The sequence below is a fragment of the Arachis ipaensis genome, chromosome B05 (assembly GCF_000816755.2).
Source record: "Arachis ipaensis cultivar K30076 chromosome B05, Araip1.1, whole genome shotgun sequence".
Classification (NCBI taxonomy): domain Eukaryota; kingdom Viridiplantae; phylum Streptophyta; class Magnoliopsida; order Fabales; family Fabaceae; genus Arachis; species Arachis ipaensis.
This window is the reverse complement of record NC_029789.2, coordinates 136775886-136801323: the sequence shown is the minus strand read 5'-3', so window position 1 is coordinate 136801323 and position 25438 is coordinate 136775886. Positions and strand designations below refer to the sequence as shown.

The following is a 25438-nucleotide window of genomic DNA, read 5'->3' as shown; positions in this document are numbered from 1 at the left end:
ATATTATACTTTATATTTTTAATTTTTTTTTAATAATTAAAAGAATTTATTTTCGAAAATAAAAGATGCTGAGTGTACATGATTGAATTCTTTGTTAAAATATATAGATCTGTTTCAAGAGTTGCACTTAATAGTTAATATAAAAAAAATTTTAAATGTATCAAAAATATCAATGTTCTAATTATTTTAATCGTTGATTTTAATTAATATATATTATATATTTTTTATAATTTAAATTCACATTAAAATAATTAAAACACCGATATTTTCGGTACACTTAAAACTCTTCTGTCAATATAATATGGCTGCTATAGATTTCATCTTTGTTTAGTCCAATAATACGAGCCCAATGAATATAATACTCATTCTGTTTTAAAACAATTGTTGTTTTGATTTTTTTGGTTACATTATATATAATTTAATTGACAACTACATTGTCGGAGTGTACATGGGTCGGGTGAAACCGGGTTTGATGTGATCTGACTCGAAATATACATCGAGCCTATTTATTAGACTCGAACTCGATCCTAAACCCGATAAAATCTATACACTTTCGGGCCACGATTATACTGGGTAAAAACCGGGCCGTTAACATTACATTATCTTGATACCTTCTTATAAGTTAGCATGTGAAAATATCCAAATTTCCAAGACTCCAACCATTATTTGACCATTATTTGACATGATAAAATTTACTTAGAAAAATATAACAAGAATCAACTCTTCTCTAAAATTAAAGTATAACCATAATCAATACTAATATTGTCTAATAACACTAAATATTTAAATCAATACAAATAATATAATATTATGCATTAATTAGTCTAAAATCTTATACATTTTAAACATAAAACATTAACTTATAGTCTTATAATAACTAATAACACAATATATTAAGGTTTACAATACTTAAATTCCACATAAGAATAGCCATCATCCATCACTAATAACACAAAATATTAATTGTGTATGATAACCGGACCACCTGACTGATTTCGGGTGACCCGAGTCATGGCCCGGACCCGACCCGAAATAATAACCGGGTCTATTTTTGAGACCCTTATCCAGTTCTAGACCCAATAAAATTACACCAAATTAGCTCCTAAAATATTCGGAACCGAACTTAATTTTCGAGCCGGACCGGGCATGCACACTCCTACTACATTGCATAATTTCAAGGGTCTTGCTATGGTATAGATGTTAAATAACATCTATTACCTGTAGAACTGATGTCACTGATTTGTCTTCATCCCATATTGACAGCCGCATTTACTGTGGTTGAATTAGATAGTTGGTGGAATGACCTTGCAGCAGCTTTTTCAGATGAATCAGCAGAGGGTTTGTAGTGGTATAATTGTGATTAGCCATGTGATTAACCATGTCAATTAGCTTCATTGTTTTTTGGTGAGTATTGGGCTAAGTAGGTTGTTCAAAAACCTGTGGAGTTAGGCCAATGGATGGGCTGGTAAAACAACCACTAAAAACTTACCAAAAGACAAAAAAGACAACCACTAAAAAATGTATAGCTTTAATCTAAAAAAAATTACACAGGTATTTATTATTATTATTATTACTATTATTATTATTATTATTATTATTATTAAACATTTTAAATGTTAATTATAGTATAATTATAATAAAAATATTTTTATAAAATAAACTTAAGAGATGAAATAGTGCATTTAGTTTGATAAAAAAATAGATTCATGAGAAATCAACATGTCACTTCCATTAGTTGAGAAAAAATCCAATTTCAATATATTAAAGTAGATTCTTTTCATGCTTCTCACAAAATTATTTTTCAAATCATTCGCATAAATGCTCTTGACTAGTATTTCAAAACAAATTTATAATTGATCACTAAATAATGAATCACCTAATTTCTTTATTTTTACTGCATAAAATATTTCTTCAAAATATCAAATTAATACTAATTATTAATTTCAAAACGACATTACAAACACTTATTTTCTTTCAATTTTCCTAAAAGGAATAATTTCAAATATAAACCTCCCAACCGTAAAGTCATATTCCTGGGTTAAATTTGTTTCCAAAGACGTGGGTTTATTTGTTTTTATGGGCCTCCTATTAAGCCTAATTTAGGGAAGGGATTTAATTTTTTTCATTGTCACAATTTACGCTATTCGAACAAAAAATTTTGCATAAAAAATTATTTCTTAATTTTAGTTATTAGCGCTTTGTCACAGCTTTCATTAAAGATTGATCACAAAAACATGTGGGGCCTACCTTTTTTCAAATCACAGCTTTTCACAGTTTTTATAAAGCTGCTCCTCAACACACATTTCTATATTGTCCAGCTGTCCTATTTCTATACATGGCACGTAGTTTCTATACATATAGAAGGAATAACATATCTACACACTAGCAAAACCCTAATTTCAAACATGCCCGTGGAATTAGATTCTGAAATGATTATGGGCCACAAAGCATGCCCAACTCCCCAGGCTTAGTAAAGCTTCGATTACAAATGAGATGCATGTTTATAGGCTAATTATTGATCTGTCAAATAATATGAATAACTGAAATTAAAGTAAAAAGTGTAATGTACATACAAAAATTAATTATCAAATAAATCTATTATTTTAATAAAGAAGGTGAATTTGATAATTTGAATGACTAATTTGATAATTAATTTTTAATATACACATAATATAATTGTATTAACAATAAAGAAGGTGAATTATTGAAAATGTAATATATATTTTTGAAGGCCGCTGACTATATATTATATATGCAATTTATCTTAACAAAAAGGTCAAAAATAATTTTTTGTACAAATATTTTTTTAATTACATTTTAAAAGCGTGAATTATAAAAAAATAATAATTCAAAGAAAATAACTATTACTTTTAGATAAATGTGACGCTTTTATCATGTGTCAAAATAAAAACTTTATAAACTACTATTCAATGATGAAAAGAAATCATTTTCATTGAAGATAATTATAGAACCTTCACTAGAATATGCACCATTACATAGACATCTGCGTGCCACACATACTTTCTCAGCCACCACACAAAAACAACACCATGTGACCATGTCTAGTATTTTGGTTTTTGGAGAAGGGTAACTATTTTGGCACAATAAAATTTTGGTTTTGACAAAATGACTTTAAATTAAAGAAATGAATATGTGATCTTTGAAACATTTTTTTTTTTTGACAAAATTCATGAGTCATTATTTGTAGATCACCAACTAAAATTCCTATTGGACCTCAAATAAGCAAATTCTAATCTCTAATACAGCATTTAAACTCCCGAATTTGCATGGTTATGAAAATTAAAATAAATTGGCCGGTTCGACTAAGTTAACTTCAGCTAGTTCGATTGATATAAAAAATTGTATAGCAAAAACCAATAAAAAAAAATTACTCGAACCGACAAGTCCAATTTTTTTAGATTGTTATTACAGACTCGAGTCAAGGTTGGGGAGAGAGAATTTAATTTGTGAGTTATCCCCTTCTCTAGTAATGCTATCAAAGATAAACACAAATTAAACAAAACACACATCACATTAAAATGATCTAAAAAATTAACTACCAAAACATAAACAAACCTTTAAACAAATAAATAATAAGTAAAAGAGTAATATTAGGGGACCAGTAACTTTTGTGATTGGTAGCCATCAAATAGTCATTAATGATGATTTAATGGTGTGAAATTGGTGTGAGATTTCATCTAATGACTCACCTTTCTCTACTGGTTACATACTGGCCAAAATTCAATAAAATTGCTGCCCCCTAGACTTTTCCTAAGTAAAATTACATGATAAAAACATGAAAAAGTCTCTTCGTGTCTCTTGTTGAGCATTTTAAATATTGTGTTTGCCTTGTTTTGATTTTTTTTCAAATGATTTTATTATGCTAACCACTCATATCATTCTAATTTCACAATATTACATCATTTATTCCATCTTCATTACCATGCACTTATAAGTCTCAAAGTGGTCCCTGAAGTTATCCTCGAGCCTCATAATGATCTCTGAAGTTAAAAATTACTCATATTCATCCCTGAAGTTGCACTTCGGGACTCATACTCGTCTTTCCGGCCAATTTCGTCCAGCTGGCGCAACCGAAAAACTGACTTGGACTCGTAGGTGACACGCTGTCAGCACAACGGCTAGCTGACGTAGCGCCATAAACTGTTTTAACTCAATTTGGTCCCCAAATTGAAGTTAAAAACCTTAATCCCCAATTGACTCTCTTCTCTTGAAAGGCAAAATTTAATTTATCATTTGTCAAAATCAAGAGCTTCTGTAGCATCACAGACCAGCTTTCTTCATCTTCTTTTGATTTCGGAAGCAATGCAAGGCAATATGCAAGTTTCTGGATGTTCCAAGCCGAAGACAGTATACATCAAGATAAGAACATTTTAAATTTGTTGTCTTTATCAGAGAAAATTTCCTCCAACAAATGCCAACTAATGAACAAAATAGACATTAAACTAGAAAATGAAAATAAATGGGGAAAACACTCATCAAGGAGGGCTCGCCTGCTCGAAGAAATATTAATGCAAAAAGGCTGTTTTTTTCTAAATTGCAGTCATGGCAGCGCCATGACGAAATGGCGTGGCAGATTTTGAACCCGCCAAGAAGCCGTCGCAGCAGCTTCGCCACAGCATTGCTTCCGCCGCAGTTGGCCCTCCTCGCTCCAAGTTATTTTTTTCCAACTTTTCCTCTCTTTTCGAGACTGTTCTGTTACAAAATATTAGTTTTCTTTTTTTTTCTTTTTCTTTTTCTTTTTCTGTTTGTTCCTCTCTTCCATTCCCTCTCTATGACTCAATTTCAATTTATGAACCTCTCTTCTTCTATATTCTTTGTTTTCTCGTGTTTCTTTTGAGTTTTTAGTATTTGATTATGCCATAGTTGTCATTTAAACTCTATATCTTATGTCTTTAAACGTATACCACATATTTTTCTTGGATTCTTTTACTATATACCTTTTCTGTTCCTCTCTTAAAAACTACAGGACTCTGTTAGGTCACAAAAATGGCTGCAACAAGCATAAGCAGGGAAATACACCCTCTTAAAAATCTTCCGTGATACCCTCCATGCACTCTTATATTTACAATATAATCATATCATAGAACAGGCTCTTTGAAATTTGATGAAACCATTACCTTTGCAATATCAGAACTGCATTCGTTGGACTCTTTGGACAAAAGTTTTATAGCAATAGCACATTCAATCTGCATAATTTCACATCATAAATCAAATCATTAACACGTCAGCAAGAAAACTCTAATGCTTTTCATGTTCAGTTTTTCCACTGATAAAAGCTACAAGCTAACTAGAAACGCATACAAATATGACATCACCAATTGTTTTAATCTTTTAAGGCATAGAGATGTAACAATCTTGCATTAAAATAGAAAAATCTAGTTCAACATAAATGCATATGTAGGTGTAAAACACAACCACAATCAACGTCTAAGGAAAACTATTTAACAATAAATTTAATATGAAAATCAAAATGGATTAGAACTATTTCATAAACATAATTCTATTTGATGAAATCATGTCCTTTTGTCAAAATCATCAAAATTTGAATGCTTACTGGTCAAGTTTTTTCAAGCTACATACACATTAGAATAAAGCATGTAACCAATGTTAGAAGGGAAATAGTAACTTACACTTTCATAATGATTCTGATTAATAGAAGATTGAAATGTCGTAATTATGGTACACAACAAATTAATTGCGCTCTCCTGCATTCACCACAATACATACAATGAGCAAACCCACTGGATAATTTATGCCCAAATAAATGATACACGAAAAATTTTACAGAAGTTCATATCCCGTTAAGGTTATTTGTAATTTTTCATATCCTGTTATCGACTCAAAAACGCGAATCTATGTTTCTATTCATTCTCCTTAAGATGCTTCCAAATGATTGTGGATTGTTGGAGCTCCCAGCTGCGTTGCTCGCACTAGCCATAACGTGTGGTTTTTTAAGATGGAAAAGACACTATAGGAGAAGCAACAAAGAAGAGTCACCTCCGGTGCGATGGAGAAGAGAGTCAATTGGGGATTAGAGTTTTTAACTTCAATTTGAGGACCAAATTGAGTCAAAACAGTTTATGTTTTCACGTCAGCTAGCCGTTGTGCTGATAGCGTGTTACCAACGAGTCCAAGTCAGCTTTCCGATTGCACCAACTGGACGAAATTAGCAGGAAGGACGAGTCTGAGTCCCGGAGTGCAACTTCAGGAATGAATATGAGTAATTTTTAACTTCAAAAATCACTATAAGGCTCGAGGGTAACTTGAGGGACCACTTTGAAACTTACCTCCATAGCCACACTCCTATTCTTTTCTTGCCTTAAAATCACTGAGTATTTCTATACTTGACTCCAATATTTTATACTAAATACTTTATTCTATGAGCTTTATTTTTTAGGTTTCATTACTTCTAAGACATACTTTCCTTTTTATTTAGCCACTTTACTATATTCTTGTTGTCAATAAAAATCACAAAATAGAATCTCTCTTTTTTGACAACTCAATATCCCTAAATTTGTATAAATTAGTTATTATTATTATTATTATTATTATTATTATTATTATTAAGAAAAAAAATCAGTTGCATGTCAACTGATGTTGCTAATAGTCATCCGGCAAAATTTTTAAAGCAACTAAGGTGACGTGTACCCCTCCTCTCCTTTAACCGACCAAATATCTCGGCCCTGAACAAACCCCAACCATAACTCAGTCAAAGTCACATGTAAGTCAGATCTTATCTTCGGCCCGTTACTAACAGACAAACACCACTGAGAATGTCGCAGCAAACCCAAAAGAACAGAACCCCCGCTCACCTATAAAACGGAACCAGGCAAACTCAAAGTCCTAGGTTACGAGACACTCTCACTTTTACTTACTCATCTCATCTCGAATACTTTTCTAACTTGAGCGTCGGAGTGCTCTTTGCAGGTGCTCCCGCCGCCGAGTTTCATCAGAGCCGAGGATAACTCCAAGCATACCCTCGAGGCGACCTATAGCTCCTCCCTGAGACGGACAGCCTCGCTTGAAGACATACACCTCGGCTGAAGCTGAACGGAACATTTGGCGCCCACCGTGGGGCCCAAAAAATTAATTTAACCCCACTGTTCTTCTATTGCAAACTTTTATTTTTTACGCAGGGTTTTTCAACCTTCGGACATGGCCGATAATGGAGCCCATCAGCTCACCCAAGCCGAACTCATGGCCCAGATGGTCGAGCTGCAAGCAGAAGTCAAAAGACTTGCCGAGTTATCCACTCAAAACAGCGCTAGCAAACGTGAAGAGAATGGTCCCAAAGGAAAAGGCAACGCAGACCTACTAAGTGTGGACCCACCAAAGGAGAAGCTGACCCTGGACAATCTGTTCTTCGAGGAGATCACCAACTACCAGATGCCAAAACAATTCACACTACCCTCCTCACTTGAGCCATATAAAGGGATTGGTGACCCCCGGGCTCATATTAAGAAATTTCAATCTATGATGTTCTTTAATGGCCCTAATAACGAACCTGTTCTTTCTTTACTTTGGTTTTCAAAACTGCCTGCAGGATCAATCTCTTCTTTTGAGGAGTTGGCGAAGTCCTTCATAGACTACTTCGCTGCAGCGCGAATATATGTACACGGATCGGACTACCTCGGCACCATCCGCCAAGGTCCCCAAGAAAGCTTGAAAGACTACCTGACCAGATTTGCAGAAGCGACAATGGAGATACCCGATCTAGATCCCGCCGTCCACTTACATGCATTAAAGGCTGGACTCCGACCCGGGAAATTCAGAGAGACAATCGCGGTTACTAAGTCGAAGATGCTGGAAGAATTCCGTGAAAGGGCGGCGGGACAGATGGAGATAGAAGAACTCCGTGAATCCGAAAAAATGGAAAGAAAATAGCCAAAAAGAGAGGATGACAGAACCACAAGATCGGCAAATGCCAAAGACACCAGAAAACCTTTCAGACTAACCCCAAAATTCGACAACTACACCAAATTCAACACAAGGAGGGAAAAGATCATTAAAGAAATCCTCAATGCTAAGATCATAAAACCACCGGTAAGGGCAGGAAACTACCAAGACCAGTGTTTCGTCGACAAAAGCAAACATTGCGCTTTTCATCAGAAGTACGGGCATACAACTGATGACTACGTGATAGCTAAAGATCTGCTAGAAAGACTGGCTCGGCAAGGCCTACTCGACAAATACATCGAAGGAAGAAAGCACAAAGAGGACGGCAAGGACCGAGAAGAGCGCCGTCAAATTTCAGAGCACAAGGAGCAAAACAAATGGTCAAACAACAATCCACCAAAAAGCATCATAAACTGTATATCTGGAAGATTCGCCGGAGGAGGTAACACAACTTCAGCGCGAAAATGAAGCTACCGCGCAATGTTAGCAATTGAAGGAACAAAACCACAAAGGGGTGTTCGACCTCAACATCACCTTCAGCCAGGAGGACATATGCTCGGCAGCACCAAAGTTGGACGACCCAGTGGTAATTTCCATCCAAACGGGCGAGTTATTGGTAAGAAAAGTCCTTATGGACCCAGGTAGTAGTGTCGATGTTCTTTTTTATTCTACTTTCCTAAAAATGAAGCTATCTGAAAAGCTCGTGCAACCCTCGTCTGGAGAATTGGTAGGGTTCTCCGGAGAAAGAGTCCCGATCAAAGGATACATATGGTTACAAACAATGATAGGAGAAGGCTCACTATCACGAACCATTGACATGCAATATTTAATAGTTGACTGCCCAAGCCCTTACAACATTATTCTCGGAAGGCCTGCTCTGAACATGTTCAGGACAGTAGTATCCACTTTTCATCTGTGTGTTAAATTTCAGGCACAGGACGGCAGGATAGCTACAGTCCGCTCAGACCGTCAACAAGCTCGGCAGTGCTACAATGCAAGCCTGAAAAGGTCGGCTACAAAACAGGAATCCCATCAAGAAGTCAAAGCAATTCACAGCACGAACGAGATATTGTCCCTAGCAGAGCTCGATCCCAGAGAAGACACCCAAGAACGACCTCAGCCAGCGGACGAGCTCATAAAAGTCCAACTGACTACGAAGCCAGAACAAGTCACATACATCGGCCAAGCACTCCAGGGGCAACAAAGAATAGAACTCATAACAACATTGCAAGCCAATGCCGATCTCTTCACCTGGACCCCAGCAGATATGCCAGGGATAGACCCTAGCATCATCTGCCACAGGCTCGCCATTAATAGAGCCATCCGACCTATAGCTCAGAAAAAGAGGAATCTCGGTACAGAGAAGTCAAAGGCGGCCCTAGAAGAAACCAGGAAGCTTCTCAGTGCAAACTTCGTCAAGGAAATTCGATTCACAACATGGCTATCTAACGTGGTAATGGTAAGAAAAAACTCAGGTAAATGGCGCATGTGCGTCGACTTTACGGATTTAAACAAAGCTTGTCCTAAGGACGCATACCCTTTGCCAAACATTGACAAGCTTGTAGATAACGCATCGGGTTTCCAAAGCTTGAGCTTCATGGATGCATACTCTGGGTATAACCAGATCCTTATGCATCCAGAAGACCAAAACAAAATAGCATTTATAACTGAGCATGGAAATTTTTGTTATAGAGTAATGCCATTTGGTCTAAAGAATGCAGGTGCAACTTACCAACGGCTGATGGACAAAGTATTCCATCACCAAATAGGTCGGAACATGGAAATATATGTAGACGATATGGTCTCCAAGACTACTCAAGAAAAGTCACATTGCGACGACCTCAAAGAGATATTTAAACAGATCCGAGCATACAACATGAGGCTCAATCTAGAAAAATGCGCATTTGGAATCCAAGGAGGCAAGTTCCTAGGGTTCATGTTGACCTCAAGGGGAATTGAAGCAAACCCCAAAAAATGTGAAGCAATACTTAAGATGGCAAGCCCAAGAACAATAAAAGAAGTACAGTAGCTAGCAGGAAAAGTAGCAGCACTATCTCGCTTCCTGCCAGCAGCATCAAGCCGATCACACCACTTCTTCCAAACAATATCAAAAAGCAAAAAATTTCAGTGGACAGAAGAATGCAAAAAAGCGTTCGCCGAACTCAAGACAATCCTGGCATCACCACCTGTGTTACATCGACCAGAAGTCGGTAAGCCTTTATGTTTATATTTATCTGTCTCTAATTGTTCTATAAGCTCGGCCCTAGTCATTGAGACAGGTAAAACACAACAACCAGTATACTTCGTCAGCCGAGTCATGCAATCAACAGAGCAAAGATATCCGAGGATAGAACAGTTAGCCTTAGCATTGGTAATAACGGCAAGAAGACTCAGGCACTATTTTCAGAGCCACACGATAATTGTCAGGACCAACCAACCATTAAGACAAATACTAACAAAGCCCGAATTGGACGGACGTCTGACCAAATGGTCTATCGAGCTCTCAGAATTCGACATCCAATATCAACCAAGGACGGCCTTGAAAGCACAGATCCTCGCAGACTTTATCTCAGAATTAACCCTGGACGAGCATAATAAACACTGGGAACTACATGTCGATAGGGCATCCAGCCGAGGAGGAAGCGGAGCAGGAATAATCCTCAAAGAAAGAGATAAAGTGGTAGCCGAGCAATCCCTCCAGTTCCACTTCCCAGCAAGCAACAATCAAGCCGAATATGAAGCCCTCATAGCGGGACTCAAACTGGCCATAAGTCTCCAAGCAAAAAGCCTGATAGCATACTGTGATTCCCTCTTAGTGGTACAACAAATCCGGGGAGAATTTCAGGTAAAAGATCCCTTGCTAGAACGATACTGGCTCATAGCAAAGGATCTCATTTCAAAATTCAATTCATTCATTATTCTGCATATACATAGAGAAAATAACGTTAGAGCAGATGTATTATCCAAACTTGCCGCCACTAGGGCAGACACACAAACTTCGGCACTTTCACAACTAACACTCCAAAAACTAAGCACCGAACTATTATCTATAACAAACATTAACCACCTCCGAGATTGGAGAACACCTTTTCTTGAATACATTAATGCAGGTATCATGCCCAGAGACGAGCCCAACCCACAGAGCTTCAGACGAAAAGCGAGCCTCTACACAAACATAGCTGGAGAGCTATACAGGCACGGTTTCTCACAACCATTACTAAAATTCCTAAGCAAAGACGAGGCACACGAAGTAATGAATGAAGTCCATGAAGGAGTTTGTGGGAACCACATCGGAGGATGGGCCCTGGCCGCAAAGATCGTCCGAATAGGGTATTTCTGGCCAACCATGAGAAGGGATTGCATAACAAAAGTCAAACCATGTGACAAATATCAAAAACACGCAGCCATCTCCACAAGACCGGCTGAAGCATTACACAGCATGGAGGTAAGCTGGCCTTTCCACAGATGGGGCCTCGACATTCTCGGGCCATTCCCAATAGCTCCGGGACAGGTAAAATTCTTTTTAGTTTCAATAGACTATTTCTCAAAATGGATAGAAGCTCAACCACTAGCGAAAATAACCGCCAAAAAGGTACGATCTCTTATATGGAAAAATATCATATGCCGATTTGGAATACCAAAAGAGATAGTATCGAACAACGGTAGACAATTTACTGATAATAAGCTCGGCTCATTTCTAAAAAATTTTCATATACAGCACTATTTCAGCTCGGTCGAACACCCACAAACCAATGGGCAGGCCGAAGCTGCTAACCGAGTTATATTGCAGGCAGTAAAGAAAAAGCTCGACAATGCAAAAGGTGAATGGGCAGAACTAATACCAGAGGTGTTGTGGAGTTATAACACAACAATACAAACAACAACGGGCGAAACACCCTTCAAGCTGGTCTATGGGTCAGAAGCCTTGCTCCCGGTAGAGGTCGGGATCCCCACGCTCAGAACCGACCTATATGACGAACAACACAACATAAGTGCAAGAAATGCCGAGCTTGATCTTGCAGAAGAGGACCGAGAAATCGCCGCCATCAAACAAAGAGCCCAAAAACAACTGGCAGAGAGAAGTCACAATAAAAGAGTGGTGCCGAGGATATTCGAGGAAGGCGACTTAGTCCTTAGACGAACAGAAGAGGCCAGACGACCCCCTCACATGGAAAACTCGCTGCAAACTGGGAGGGACCATTCCGAATATCCGGAGTGCTCGGAATGGGGGCCTACCAGTTACAAATACTACAAGGAAATCCAATGTCAGGAAATTAGAATATTTCTTCCCTAAAGTTGTATAGGTCATGAACTTTACACTTCACGAATGAAGGTACTCTTTTTCCCACTTAGAGGTTTTTTCCCAAAAGGGTTTTACCTAAGGAGGGTTTTAACAAGGCCGGACGCCCAAATCAAACAAAATCATTTGCCATTTGTACATACCTAATCAGAACATCGATTATACGTTTACGTATCTCATCTCAATAAGTCAATTATCTACTTAATCCAGCTCGAAAGCAATAATCTCCATCTATATACAAAATCAATACTATCCAAACTGACCGAGGTCAGAACACAAAGTAACGAGTTCCAAAATACGAAACAACTAACATCACAATAAGTCTGACCACAACCCGGTCAGCACAAAATAAAAAGTCCGCACCATAACAAAAGTAAATATGTTCGAAACATAAACAACAACATCAAGATGGAGGCGCATTTTCGCCATGCTCCTCCACAGTCCCATCAACCACGAGTTTACCACCAATCACAACCTTAGTGACATCAAGTTGGTCACAATCAAAACCAGGAGATAACAAAGTAATTTGGCTAACAACACGATCAAATCCCGAAGAGAACATCTCCATTCCCTCTTCTTCCAACTCATGAACTCGCGAAGTCAGCTTTCCTTTTGAGATATCACTTTCCATAATCTCGGACTGAAGTAGCCGAACTTGGTCCCTCAAATGAACTACCTCCTCCTCGGATTCCCTCATTTTGGCTGTAGCAGTGGCAAGAGCATCATCCTTCACTTTGGACGAGCTCTCCAGATCAGCAACCCTAGCCTTGTACGACTTCTCTAATTCAGCAACCTTATCCACAGCTAACTGCTGCTCGGCACCGATGAGTTCGGCTGTACGGCCAGCGCACATCAAACGGGCTGCAACAATCTATAACACGAACAGCAAAATAAGAAACGACACAGCAAAAACAGCAAGAAAGGAAAGAACATAAAACAAGAAGATCACCTGAACAAATTTCCCAAGTCCCTCCATGCCAACCCGACGTGTCATAAGCATGTCGCCTGGGTATTGGGACACCTTATCAGACAATTCGGCAAAAGAAAACTGGTCGCTCCACAATGAATGGGAGTTGGTCCCCGGAATGAAACCGTGAAGTTTTTTCTGACGATCGAAAGCAGGCTTAACGCCACCCATAACCTCCTGATCAGCCTCGGAGATGACTTCCAGCGAATTGTCAGTCTCACCCCTTTTTCTCTTATATGATGACTCCGGCTGAGCAATGGACTGAGTAGCCTGCCCCGCATCCTCCTTTGGAATCTCAGAACCTCCGACGCCTCTCTCCTTTTTCTTTTTCAAAAACGACTAGAACCGATTAGGATCAAGACGAGGGACCCGTCCACCTACCAATACACCAAACATATTAGTAAAACCCAACCACGCAAGACACAGTCAATAAAAAATAGAACTTTTACCTATATAAGCCTTTAAACCGTCATTATCACCAGAATCATACAAATTCAAAAGCTCAGGGATAGACAAACACGCCCCGTCAGCAAAACATTCAACCAAATAGTCTAAAAGATAATCCTCTTCCTCACTCCACTCAGTAGCCTCAAGGATTTGAGTCGGTTCAGAACACCAATAAAGGGGGAACTTTTCAATTAGCTCATCGTCCAGATAAAAAGGATACTCAGTTTCCACGGAACGGACCTTAACAAATAAGGATTTGAAATTCTTAAAAGAAGACTTGTAAAGCAGGAAAAGAGAACGACCAGAAAAACTGCTGAGACAAACCCACAACCCCTTACGAACCCCTTTCGACTGAAACAATAAAAAAATAAAGATAAAGAACACGGGAAGGATAGAAACTCCATTAGACACTGAAAGGCACGAAGCAATGGCCAGGAATTTGGATGTAATTGAGACGACGCACAGTTAAGCTGGGTCAACACGTCACACTCGAAGGCAGTAAAAGGAAAACGAATGCGCAACTCGGTCAGACACGGCGTGTACATATAAAAATACTGCCAGTCACCTCTCCTGTCACAAACCCTATCTTCACCAGAACAAGGAAGAAGATCAATCAACAGACCAGAACCACTCCTCACAAAATTTAACCCATCTAAATCCCGCAATGAGTCGACACTGGTATAAGATGAAGAGCGAGTCCTGACGTCGTCATGCACCCAATGATATGGGTCATCCTCCCTAACTTCGATGGCTTTCAACTTTTCTTTCTCTTTTTCTCCCGCCATTTGATGAGCAGATAATTTATACGCTTTTTTGCATTGTTTTTAGTATGTTTTTAGCATGTTCTAGTTAGTTTTTATTATATTTTTATTAGTTTTTATTTAAAATTCACTTTTCTGGACTTTACTATGATTTTGTGTGTTTTTCTGTGATTTCAGGTATTTTCTGGCTGAAATTGAGGGACCTGAGTAAAAATCTGATTTAGAGGCTGAAAAGGACTGCAGATGCTGTTGGATTCTGACCTCCCTGCACTTGAAGTGAATTTTCTGGAGCTACAGAAGCTTAATTGGCGCGCTCTTAATTGCGTTGGAAAGTAGATATCCTGGGCTTTCCAGCAATATATAATAGTCCATACTTTGCCTGAGATTTGATGGCCCAAACCGGCGTTCAAAATCAGCTCAAGAATTCCCAGCGTTAAATGCCGGAACTGGCACCAAAGTGGGAGTTAAATGCCCAAATTGGCACAAAAGCTGGCGTTTAACTCCAGAAAAAGTTTCTACACGAAAATGCTTTAATTCTCAGCCCAAGCACACACCAAGTGGGCCCGAAAGTGGATATTTACGTCATTTACTCATTTTTGTAAACCCTAAGCTACTAGTTCTCTATAAATAGGACCTTTTGCTATTGTATTTGGAGATGAATCTTGGAGTAGTTCTATGCTACCTTAGATCACGTTTTGGGGCTGGCCTCAAGGCCATGCCTAGACCATGTTCTTATGTATTTTCAACGGTGGAGTTTCTACACACCATAGATTAAGGTGTGGAGCTCTGCTGTACCTCGAGTATCAATGCAATTACTATTGTTCTTCTATTCAATTCAGCTTGTTCTTGTTCTAAGATATCACTTGTTCTTCAAATTGATGAATGTGATGATCTGTGACACTCATAATCATTCTCACCTATAAACGTGTGCCTGACAACCCGTTCTACCTTCGATTGAGTGTTTATCTCTTGGATTCCTTAATCAGAATCTTTGTGGTATAAGCTAGAATTGATGGCGGCATTCTTGAGAATCCGGAAGGTCTAAACCTTGTCTGTGATATTCTGAGTAGGATTCAAGGATTGAATGACTGTGATGAGCTTCAAACTCGTGATTGTGGGGCGTTAGTGACAGACGCAAAAGAATCACTGGATTCTATTCCGACATGATCGAGAACTGACAGATGAATAGCCGTGCTGTGACAGAGTGCGTTGAACATTTTCACTGAGAGGACGGGATTGTAGCCACTGACAACGGTGATGCCCAACATACAGCTTTCCATGGAAAGGAGTAAGAAGGATTGGATGAAGACAGTAGGAAAGCAGAGAGACGGAAGGGACAAAGCATCTTCATACGCTTATCTGAAATTCTCACCAATGAATTACATAAGTATCTCTATCTTTATTTTATGTTTTATTTATCTTTTAATCATTCATCATCCATAACCATTTGAATCAGCCTGACTGAGATTTACAAGATGACCATAGCTTGCTTCATACCAACAATCTCCGTAGGATCGACCCTTACTCGCGTAAGGTTTATTACTTGGACGACCCAGTGCACTTGCTGGTTAGTTGTGCGAAGTTGTGATAAAGAGTTGAGATTACAATTGTGCGTACCATGTTGATGGCGCCATTGATGATCACAATTTCGTGCACCAAGTTTTTGGCGCCGTTGCCGGGGATTTTTCGAGTTTGGACAACTGACGGTTCATCTTGTTGTTTAGATTAGGTACTTTTCCTTTTTATTTTTCGAAAAAAAAATTTTCAAAAATACAAAAAGATTTTCTATTTTGTTCTTCAGAGTTTTTAAGAATGAATTCTAGAGTTTCATGATGATCTGTCGAAGTCTGGCTGGCTGCGAAGCTATGTCTAATCTTTTGGACCGAGGTTTCAACTTATCATCACAAGAGCTTGTTGATTTCTATCAATTTTGCTGTTGGGAGCAATGATCTGCTAAAGCTTGGCAGGCCATTGGCCATGTCTAGTGTTTTGGACCGAAGCTTTCTTTGAAAGCTTGGCTGGCTAGTAAGCCATGTCTAATTCCTGGACCGGAGTTTTAGGCTAGCATTGCAATGATTCCTGGAATTCTCATTAAGAATTTTGAACCCTTATTTTTTTTTCTTTTCCACTCAATTTTCGAAAAAAAAAACCACAAAAAAATTTATAAAATCAAAAATAATTTTATGTTTCTTGTTTGAGTCTAGTGTCTAATTTTAAGTTTGGTGTCAACTGCATTCATCTAATTTTCGAAAAATTCATGCATTATGTTCTTCATTAATCTTCAAGTTGTTCTTGATGATTTTCTTGCTCTGATCTTTAAATTCTCTTGTTTAGTGTGTTTTGTTGTTTTTCATATGCATTTTTACATTGTTATAGTCCTTAGTATACAAACATTTAAAGTTTGGTGTCTTGCATGCATTGTTTATTTGATCTTAGTTGCATTTTTATTGATTCCCATCATCAAAAATTCAAAAATATTTTTAAAACTATGTCTTTTCAAGTCAATAATACAGAGAATTGAAGATTCAGAACATATAGCAGAGGAATTATACAGAAAAAGCTGGGCGTTCAAAACGCCCAGTGAAGAAGGAAAACTGGCGTTTAAACGCCAGCCAGGGTACCTGGCTGGGCGTTTAACGCCCAAAAGGGTAGCATTTTGGGCGTTAAACGCCAGAATGGATACCATTCTGGGCGTTTAATGCCAGGATGACACAAGAGGGAAGATTTTGTTTTTAATGCACATTTTTTTTTAGTTTTCAAAATTTTTCAAAATCAAATCTTTTTCAAATCATATCTTTTCAATCATATATTCTCAAAATCAATTTCTTTCCATTTTCAAAAAAATACTTGATAACAATTAATGATTTGATTTAAGAATTTCAAGTATGTTGCCTTTTCTGTTGAGAAAGGTTTAATGTTTGAATCATATCTTTTCTTGTTAGCCAAGTCATTAATTTTAAAAATCAAATCTTTTTAAAATTGTTTTTCAATCATATCTTTTTAAAACCATAACTTTTCAATCATATCTTCTTAATCACATCTTTTTCAAAATTAAATTTTCAATCATATCTTTTTGATTTCTAATTTCAAAATCTTTTTCAAAAAAATCACTTTGTTTCTTTCCCAACTCTAATTTTTTAAAATCATTCTTCAATTTTTCAAAATTATTTCAAAATCTTTTACTTTAATTTCGAAAATTCTTCCCCTCTTCTCACATCTTTCTATTTAAGGACTAACACTCCTCCATTATCAATAATTCGAATTTTATCTCTCTTGATAAGTTCGAATTCTTCTACCTTCTCCTTCTATTCTTCTTTTCCTCTGGCACCTCAAGGAATCTCTATACTGTGACATAGAGGATTCCATACTTTCTTGTTCTCTTCTCTTTCATATGAGCAGGAGCAAAGACAAAAGCATTCCTGTTGAAGCTGATCCTGAACCTGAAAGGACCTTGAAGCGAAAGCTAAGAGAAGCTAAGGCACAACTCTCTGAAGAAGACCTAACAGAAATTTTCAAACTAGAAGAAGATATGGCAGCCGAAAACAACAACAATGCCAACAATGCAAGGAAGGTGCTGGGTGACTTTACTGCACCTACTCCCGACTTCTATGGGAGAAGCATCTATATCCCTGCCATTGGAGCAAACAACTTTGAGCTTAAGCCTCAATTAGTTTCTCTGATGCAACAGAATTGCAAGTTTCATGGACTTCCATTAGAAGATCCTCATCAGTTTTTAGCTGAATTCTTGCAAATCTGTGACACTGTCAAGACCAATGGGGTTGACCCTGAAGTCTACAGACTTATACTTTTTCCTTTTGCTGTAAGAGACAGAGCTAGAATATGGTTGGATTCACAACCTAAGGAAAGCTTGAACTCTTGGGAAAAGCTAGTCAATGCCTTCTTGTCAAAGTTCTTTCCACCTCAAAAATTAAGTAAGCTTAGAGTGGAAGTCCAAACCTTCAGACAGAAGGAAGGTGAATCCCTCTATGAAGCTTGGGAAAGATACAAACAATTAATCAGAAAGTGTCCTTCTGACATGCTTTCTGAATGGAGCATCATAGGTATCTTCTATGATGGTTTATCTGAACTGTCCAAGATGTCATTGGACAGCTCTGCTGGGGGATCTCTTCATCTGAAGAAGACATCTACAAAAGCTCAGGAACTCATTGAAATGGTTGCAAATAACCAATTCATGTATACCTCTGAAAGGAATCCTGTGAATAATGGGACAAGTTAGAAGAAAGGAGTTCTTGAGATTGACACTCTGAATGCCATATTGGCTCAGAATAAAATATTGACTCAGCAAGTCAATATAATTTCTCAAAGTCTGTCTGGAATGCAAGTTGCACCGGGCAATACTAAGGATGCTTCATCTGAAGAAGAAGCTTATGATCCTGAGAACCCATCAATGGAAGAGGTGAATTACATAGGAGAACCCTATGGAAACACCTATAATCCTTCATGGAGAAATCATCCCAATCTCTCATGGAAGGATCAACAGAGGCCTCAACAAGGCTTCAATAACAATAATGGTGGAAGAAACAGGTTTAGCAATGGCAAACCTTTTCCATCATCTTCTCAGCAGCAGGCAGAGAATTCTAAGCAGAGCCACTCTGACTTAGCAGCCATGGTCTCTGATCTAATTAAAACCACTCAGAGTTTCATGACTGAAACAAGGTCTTCCATTAGAAATTTGGAGGCACAAGTGGGTCAGCTGAGCAAGAAAGGTACTGAACTCCCTCCTAGTACTCTTCCAAGCAATACAGAAGAGAACCCAAAAGGAGAGTGCAAGGCCATAAACACAATCAACATGGCAGAATTTGGAGAGGAGGAAGAGGCAGTGATCGCCACTGAGGAAGACCTCAATGGACGTCCACTGGCCTCTAATGAGTTCCCTAATGAGGAACCATGGGAATCTGAGGCTCATACTGAGACCATAGAGATTCCATTGGATTTACTTCTGCCATTCATGAGCTCTGATGAGTATTCTTTCTCTGAAGAGGATGAAGATGTTACTGAAGAGCAAGTTGCTAAGTACCTTGGAGCAATCATAAAGCTAAATGCCAAGCTATTTGGTAATGAGACTTGGGAGGATGAACCTCCATTGCTCATCAAAGAACTGGATGACTTGACTATGCAGAGATTACCTCAAAAGAGACAGGACCCTGGAAAGTTCTCAATCCCTTGTACCATAGGTACCATGACCTTTGAGAAGGCTTTGTGTGACCTAGGGTCAAGTGTAAACCTCATGCCTCTCTCTGTAATGGAGAAGCTAGGGATCCTTGAGGTACAAGCTGCAAGAATCTCACTAGAGATGGCAGACAATTCAAGAAAACAAGCTTATGGACTTGTAGAGGATGTCTTGGTAAAGGTTGGAGACCACTACATCCCTGCTGATTTCATAGTCCTAGAGACTGGGAAGTGCATGGATGAATCCATCATCCTTGGCAGACCCTTCCTAGCCACAGCAAAGGCTGTGATTGATGTTGACAGAGGAGAATTGATCATTCAAGTGAATGAAGAATCCCTTGTGTTTAAGGCTCAACGATATCCCTCTGTAACCATGGAGAGGAAGCATGAAGAGCTTCTCTCAAAACAAAGTCAAACAGAGCCCCCACAATCAAACTCTAAGTTTGGTGTTGGGAGGCCACAACCAAACTCTAAGTTTGGTGTTGAACCCCCACATTCAAACTCTAAGTTTGGTGTTGGGAGGTTCCAACATTGCTCTGAGTATCTGTGAGGCTCCATGAGAGCCCACTGTCAAGCTACTGACATTAAAGAAGCGCTTGTTGGGAGGCAACCCAATTCTATTATATTTATTTATTTTCTATTGCTGTTTTATGTTTTTTGTAGGTTGATGATCATTTGAAGTCACAAAAACAATTGAAAAAGCAAAAACAGAATGAAAAATAGAGAAAAAAATAGCACACCCTGGAGGAAAAGCCTGCTGGCGTTTAAACGCCAGTAAGGCCAGCAAATGGGCGTTAAACGCCCAGTCTAGCACCATTCTGGGCGTTTAACGCCAGAAAGGGGCACCAGACTGGCGTTTAACGCCAGGAATGGGCAAGGAGCTGGCGTTAAACGCCAGAAAAGGGCAGCAGCCCGGCGTTTAACGCCAGAATTGGCAGAAAGGGCGTTTTTGCACGCCACTTGGTGTAGGGATGAGCTATCCTTGACACCTCAGGATCTGTGGACCCCACAGGATCCCCACCTACCCCACCACTCTCTCTCTTCTTCATCCATTCACCAATCACCTCAATACCTCTTCCCTAAAAACCCCTCACATATCAAATCCCACCATTCTCTTCACCACTCACATCCATCCTTCATAAAACCCCACCTACCTCACCATCCAAATTCAAACCACTTTCCCTCCCAAACCCACCCATAATGGCCGAACCCTACCCCTCACTCTACCCCTATATAAACCCATCTTCACTCCTTCATTTTCACACAACCTCAACACCACTTCTCCCCCTTGGCCGAACCACAAAGCCTCCTCCATCTCCTCCATTTTCTTCTTCTTCTACTCTTTTCTTTCTTCTTTTGCTCGAGGACGAGCAAACCTTTTAAGTTTGGTGTGGTAAAAGCATTGCTTTTTGTTTTTCCATAACCATTTATGGCACCTAAGGCCGGAGAAACCTCTAGAAAGAGGAAAGGGAAGGCAAAATCTTCCACCTCCGAGTCATGTGAGATGGAGAGATTCCTCTCAAGGGTGCATCAAGACCACTTCTATGAAGTTGTGGCCATGAAGAAGGTGATCCCCGAGGTCCCTTTTAAACTCAAAAAGAGTGAATATCCAGAGATCCGACATGAGATCCGAAAAAGAGGTTGGGAAGTTCTCACCAACCCCATTCAACAAGTCGGGATCTTAATGGTGCAAGAGTTCTATGCCAATGCATGGATCACCAAGAACCATGATCAAAGTATTGGCTTACAATGGTTCGGGGGAAACGCTTAGACTTTAGTCCGAAAAATGTAAGGTTGGCATTCAACTTGCCCATGATGCAAGGAGATGAACACCCCTACACTAGAAGGGTCAACTTTGATCAAAGGTTGGACCAAGTCCTCATAGACATTTGTGAAGAGGGCGCTCAATGGAAGAGAGATTCAAGAGGAAAGCTGGTTCACTTAAGAAGGCATGACCTCAAGCCCGTGGCTAGGGGATGGTTGGAGTTTATCCAACGTTCAATCATTCCCACTAGCAACCGGTCCGAAGCTACTATAGACCGGGCCATCATGATTCATAGCATCATGATTGGAGAGGAAGTAGAAGTTCATGAGGTTATATCCCAAGAACTCTATAAGGTGGCGGACAAGTCCTCTACCTCGGCAAGGTTAGCCTTCCCTCATCTCATTTATCACCTCTGTAATTCAGTTGGAATTAACATAGAGGGAGACATCCTCATTGATGAGGACAAGCCCATCACTAAGAAAAGGATGGAGCAAACAAGAGATCCCACTCATAGACATGAGCATGAGGAAATTCCTCATCATGAAATCCCTGAGATGCCTCAAGGGATGCACTTTCTCCCACAAAACTATTGGGAGCAAATCAACACCTCCCTAGGAGAATTGAGTTCTAACATGGGACAACTAAGGGTGGAGCACCAAGAGCATTCCATCCTCCTCCATGAAATTAAAGAAGATCAAAGAATCATGAGAGAGGAGCAACAAAGGCAAGGAAGAGACATTGAGGAGCTCAAGAAATCCATAAGATCTTCAAGAGGAAGAACAAGCCGCCATCACTAAGGTGGACCCGTTCTTTAATCTCCTTGTTCTTTACTTTCCTATTTTTCGAATTTTTTATGCTTATGTTTATCTATGTTTGTGTCTTATGATCATTAGTGTCTAAGTGTCTATGCCTTAAAGCTATGAAAATGAATCCATCACCTTTCTTAAATGAAAAATATTTTTGATTGAAAAAGAAAAAGAAGTGCATGAATTTCAAATTTTAAAACAGTTTAATTATGTTGATGTAGTGGCAATGCTATTGTTTTTCTGAATGAATGCTTGAACAGTGCATATTTTTGAATTTGATTGTTTATGAATGTTAAAAATTGTTGGCTCTTGAAAGAATGAAAGGAAAAGAAGAAATGTTATCTGATGATCTGAAAAATCATAAAATTGATTCTTGAAGCAAGAAAAAGCAGTGAAAAGCTTGCAGAAAAAAAAACCTATAGATGCCAATCATTCTGAACTTCAAAGGATTAAGTGAGATGCCAAAACTGTTCAGAAGCAAAAAGCTAAAAGCCCCGCTCATCTAATTAATACTGATCTTCATAGATATTTTTGGAATTCATTGTATATTCTCTTCTTTTTATTTTATTTTCAGTTGCTTGGGGACAAGCAACAATTTAAGTTTGGTGTTGTGATGAGCGGATAATTTATACGCTTTTTGGCATTGTTTTTAGTATGTTTTTAGCATGTTCTAGTTAGTTTTTATTATATTTTTATTAGTTTTTATTTAAAATTCACTTTTCTGGACTTTACTATGAGTTTGTGTGTTTTTCTGTGATTTCAGGTATTTTCTGGCTGAAATTGAGGGACCTGAGCAAAAATCTAATTCAGAGGCTGAAAAGGACTGCAGATGCTGTTGGATTCTGACCTCCTGCACTCGAAGTGGATTTTCTGGAGCTACAGAAGCCCAATTGGCGCGCTCTTAATTGCGTTGGAAAGTAGACATCCTGGGCTTTCCATCAATATATAATAGTCCATACTTTGCCTGAGATTTGATGGCCCAAACTGGCGTTCAAAGTCAGCTCAAGAATTCCCAGCGTTAAACGCCGGAACTGGCACCAAAGTGGGAGTTAAACACCCAAACTGGCACAAAAGCTGGCGTTTAACTCCAGAAAAAGTCTCTACACGAAAATTCTTTAATGCTCAGCCCAAGCACACACCAAGTGGGCCCGGAAGTGGATATTTACGTCATTTACTCATTTTTGTAAACCCTAAGCTACTAGTTCTCTATAAATAAGACATTTTGCTATTGTATTTGGAGACGAATCTTGGAGTAGTTCTATGCTACCTTAGATCATGTTTTGGGGCTGGCCTCATGGCCATGCCTAGACCATGTTCTTATGTATTTTCAACGGTGGAGTTTCTACACACCATAGATTAAGGTGTGGAGCTCTGCTGTACCTCGAGTATCAATGCAATTACTATTGTTCTTCTATTCAATTCAGCTTGTTCTTGTTCTAAGATATCACTTGTTCTTCAACTTGATGAATGTGATGATCCGTGACACTCATCATCATTCTCACCTATGAACGTGTGCCTGACAACCACCTCCGTTCTACCTTCGATTGAGTGTTTATCTCTTGGATTCCTTAATCAGAATCTTCGTGGTATAAGCTAGAATTGATGGCGGCATTCTTGAGAATCCGAAAGGTCTAAACCTTGTCTGTGGTATTCTGAGTAGGATTCAAGAATTGAATGACTGTGACGAGCTTCAAACTCGTGATTGTGGGGCGTTAGTGACAGACGCAAAAGAATCACTGGATTCTATTCCGACATGATCGAGAACCGACAGATGAATAGCCGTGCTGTGACAGAGTGCGTTGAACATTTTTACTGAGAGGACAGGATTGTAGCCACTGACAACGGTGATGCCCAACATAGAGCTTGCCATGGAAAAGGAGTAAGAAGGATTGGATGAAGACAGTAGGAAAGCAGAGAGACGGAAGGGACAAAGCATCTTCATACGCTTATCTGAAATTCTCACCAATGAATTACATAAGTATCTCTATCTTTATTTTATGTTTTATTTATCTTTTAATCATTCATCATCCATAACCATTTGAATCCGCCTGACTGAGATTTACAAGATGACCATAGCTTGCTTCATACCAACAATCTCCATGGGATCGACCCTTACTCGCGTAAGGTTTATTACTTGGACGACCCAGTGCATTTGCTGGTTAGTTGTGCGAAGTTGTGATAAAGAGTTGAGATTACAATTGTGCATACCATGTTGATGGCGCCATTGATGATCACAATTTCGTGCACCACCATTATAGAAAGAAGAAACGAAAAGGGATAAACTAGAAAAGAGGAACTATCCTTTGGAAGTCATGGTCAGTCAAACAGGAAGAAAGAATTTCGAAGAGAGTAGAATATCGAAAAGTGCAGCAGAAATTAAGACAGCCCACTAACTTAGTGGGCAAATTAAGAAATATAACCGTTCTAAAACCTCGAAGACCCAAAACGCCAAAAAGGGGGTAATTAATGAAGCACGATTCACCACACTTTCTTGAAAATAAAAACTTCCCACCAAAACCATTACGCTTCTATTTTTCTGGCTCAAGAAAAAGCCTAAAAATACAAAATACAAATTCCGAGAACACACAAAACAAAAAACCTTGCCCGTCAACTGACGTCTACGGACAAGCTTGGGGGCTATGACGTGTACCCCTCAAATATCGGCAATCACCCTCTCCTCTAACCGACCAAATATCTCAGCCCTGAACAAACCCCAACCATAACTCAGTCAAAGTCACATGTAAGTCAGAACTTATCTTCGGCCCGTTACTAACAGACGAACACCACCGAGAATATCGCAACAAACCCAAAAGAACAAAACCCCCGCTCACCTATAAAACGGAACCAGGCAAACTCAAAGTCCCAGGTTACGAGACACTCTCACTTTTACTTACTCATCTCATCTCGAATACTTTTTTAACTTGAGCGTCGGAGTGCTCTTTGCAGGTGCTCCCACCGCCGTGTTTCATCAGAGCCGAGGATAACTCCAAGCATACCCTCGAGGCGACCTATAGCTCCTCCCTGAGACGGACAGCCTCGCTTGAAGACATACACCTCGGCTGAAGTTGAACGGAACATAAGGTATATTCAAAATCTGAGTAAAATGTAATTTGTGTTGTTTTTAGTTGTATATAATTTGGAATACTTAATGGTAATTATGATTTGTGATGAATAGCATTTTTTATTTTATTATGTTAAAACTTATTATGTATTTATTATTTATGTACATTTTGATTTTCTTTAATTATAAATTTTAATATTTTAAATTTATTTATGATTTTTTAA

At 38.8% G+C, this 25438-nt stretch overlaps 1 protein-coding gene and 1 long non-coding RNA gene across 4 annotated transcripts in view; one reads left to right on the top strand and one right to left on the bottom strand.

The window, feature by feature from the left end:
- LOC110262593 overlaps nt 1-25438 on the top strand; it is a 77940-nt gene that overhangs the window by 16517 nt on the left and 35985 nt on the right. The window lies entirely within an intron of this gene.
- LOC107641260 lies at nt 4125-6298 on the bottom strand. Of its 2 annotated transcripts, none has more exons than XR_002347419.1 (3): nt 6019-6298; nt 5139-5207; nt 4125-4345 (listed from the first exon to the last, which is right to left on the bottom strand). XR_002347419.1 is itself a non-coding variant. In XM_021102949.1 (3 exons), the coding sequence occupies exons 1-3, from the start codon at nt 5730-5732 to the stop codon at nt 4172-4174; spliced, it is 324 nt and encodes a 107-aa protein (XP_020958608.1). In that variant the 5' UTR covers nt 5733-5767; the 3' UTR covers nt 4125-4171. The 2 variants fall into 2 exon arrangements, 1 of the variants encoding a protein (XP_020958608.1); XM_021102949.1 differs by lacking the exon at nt 6019-6298 and adding an exon at nt 5652-5767.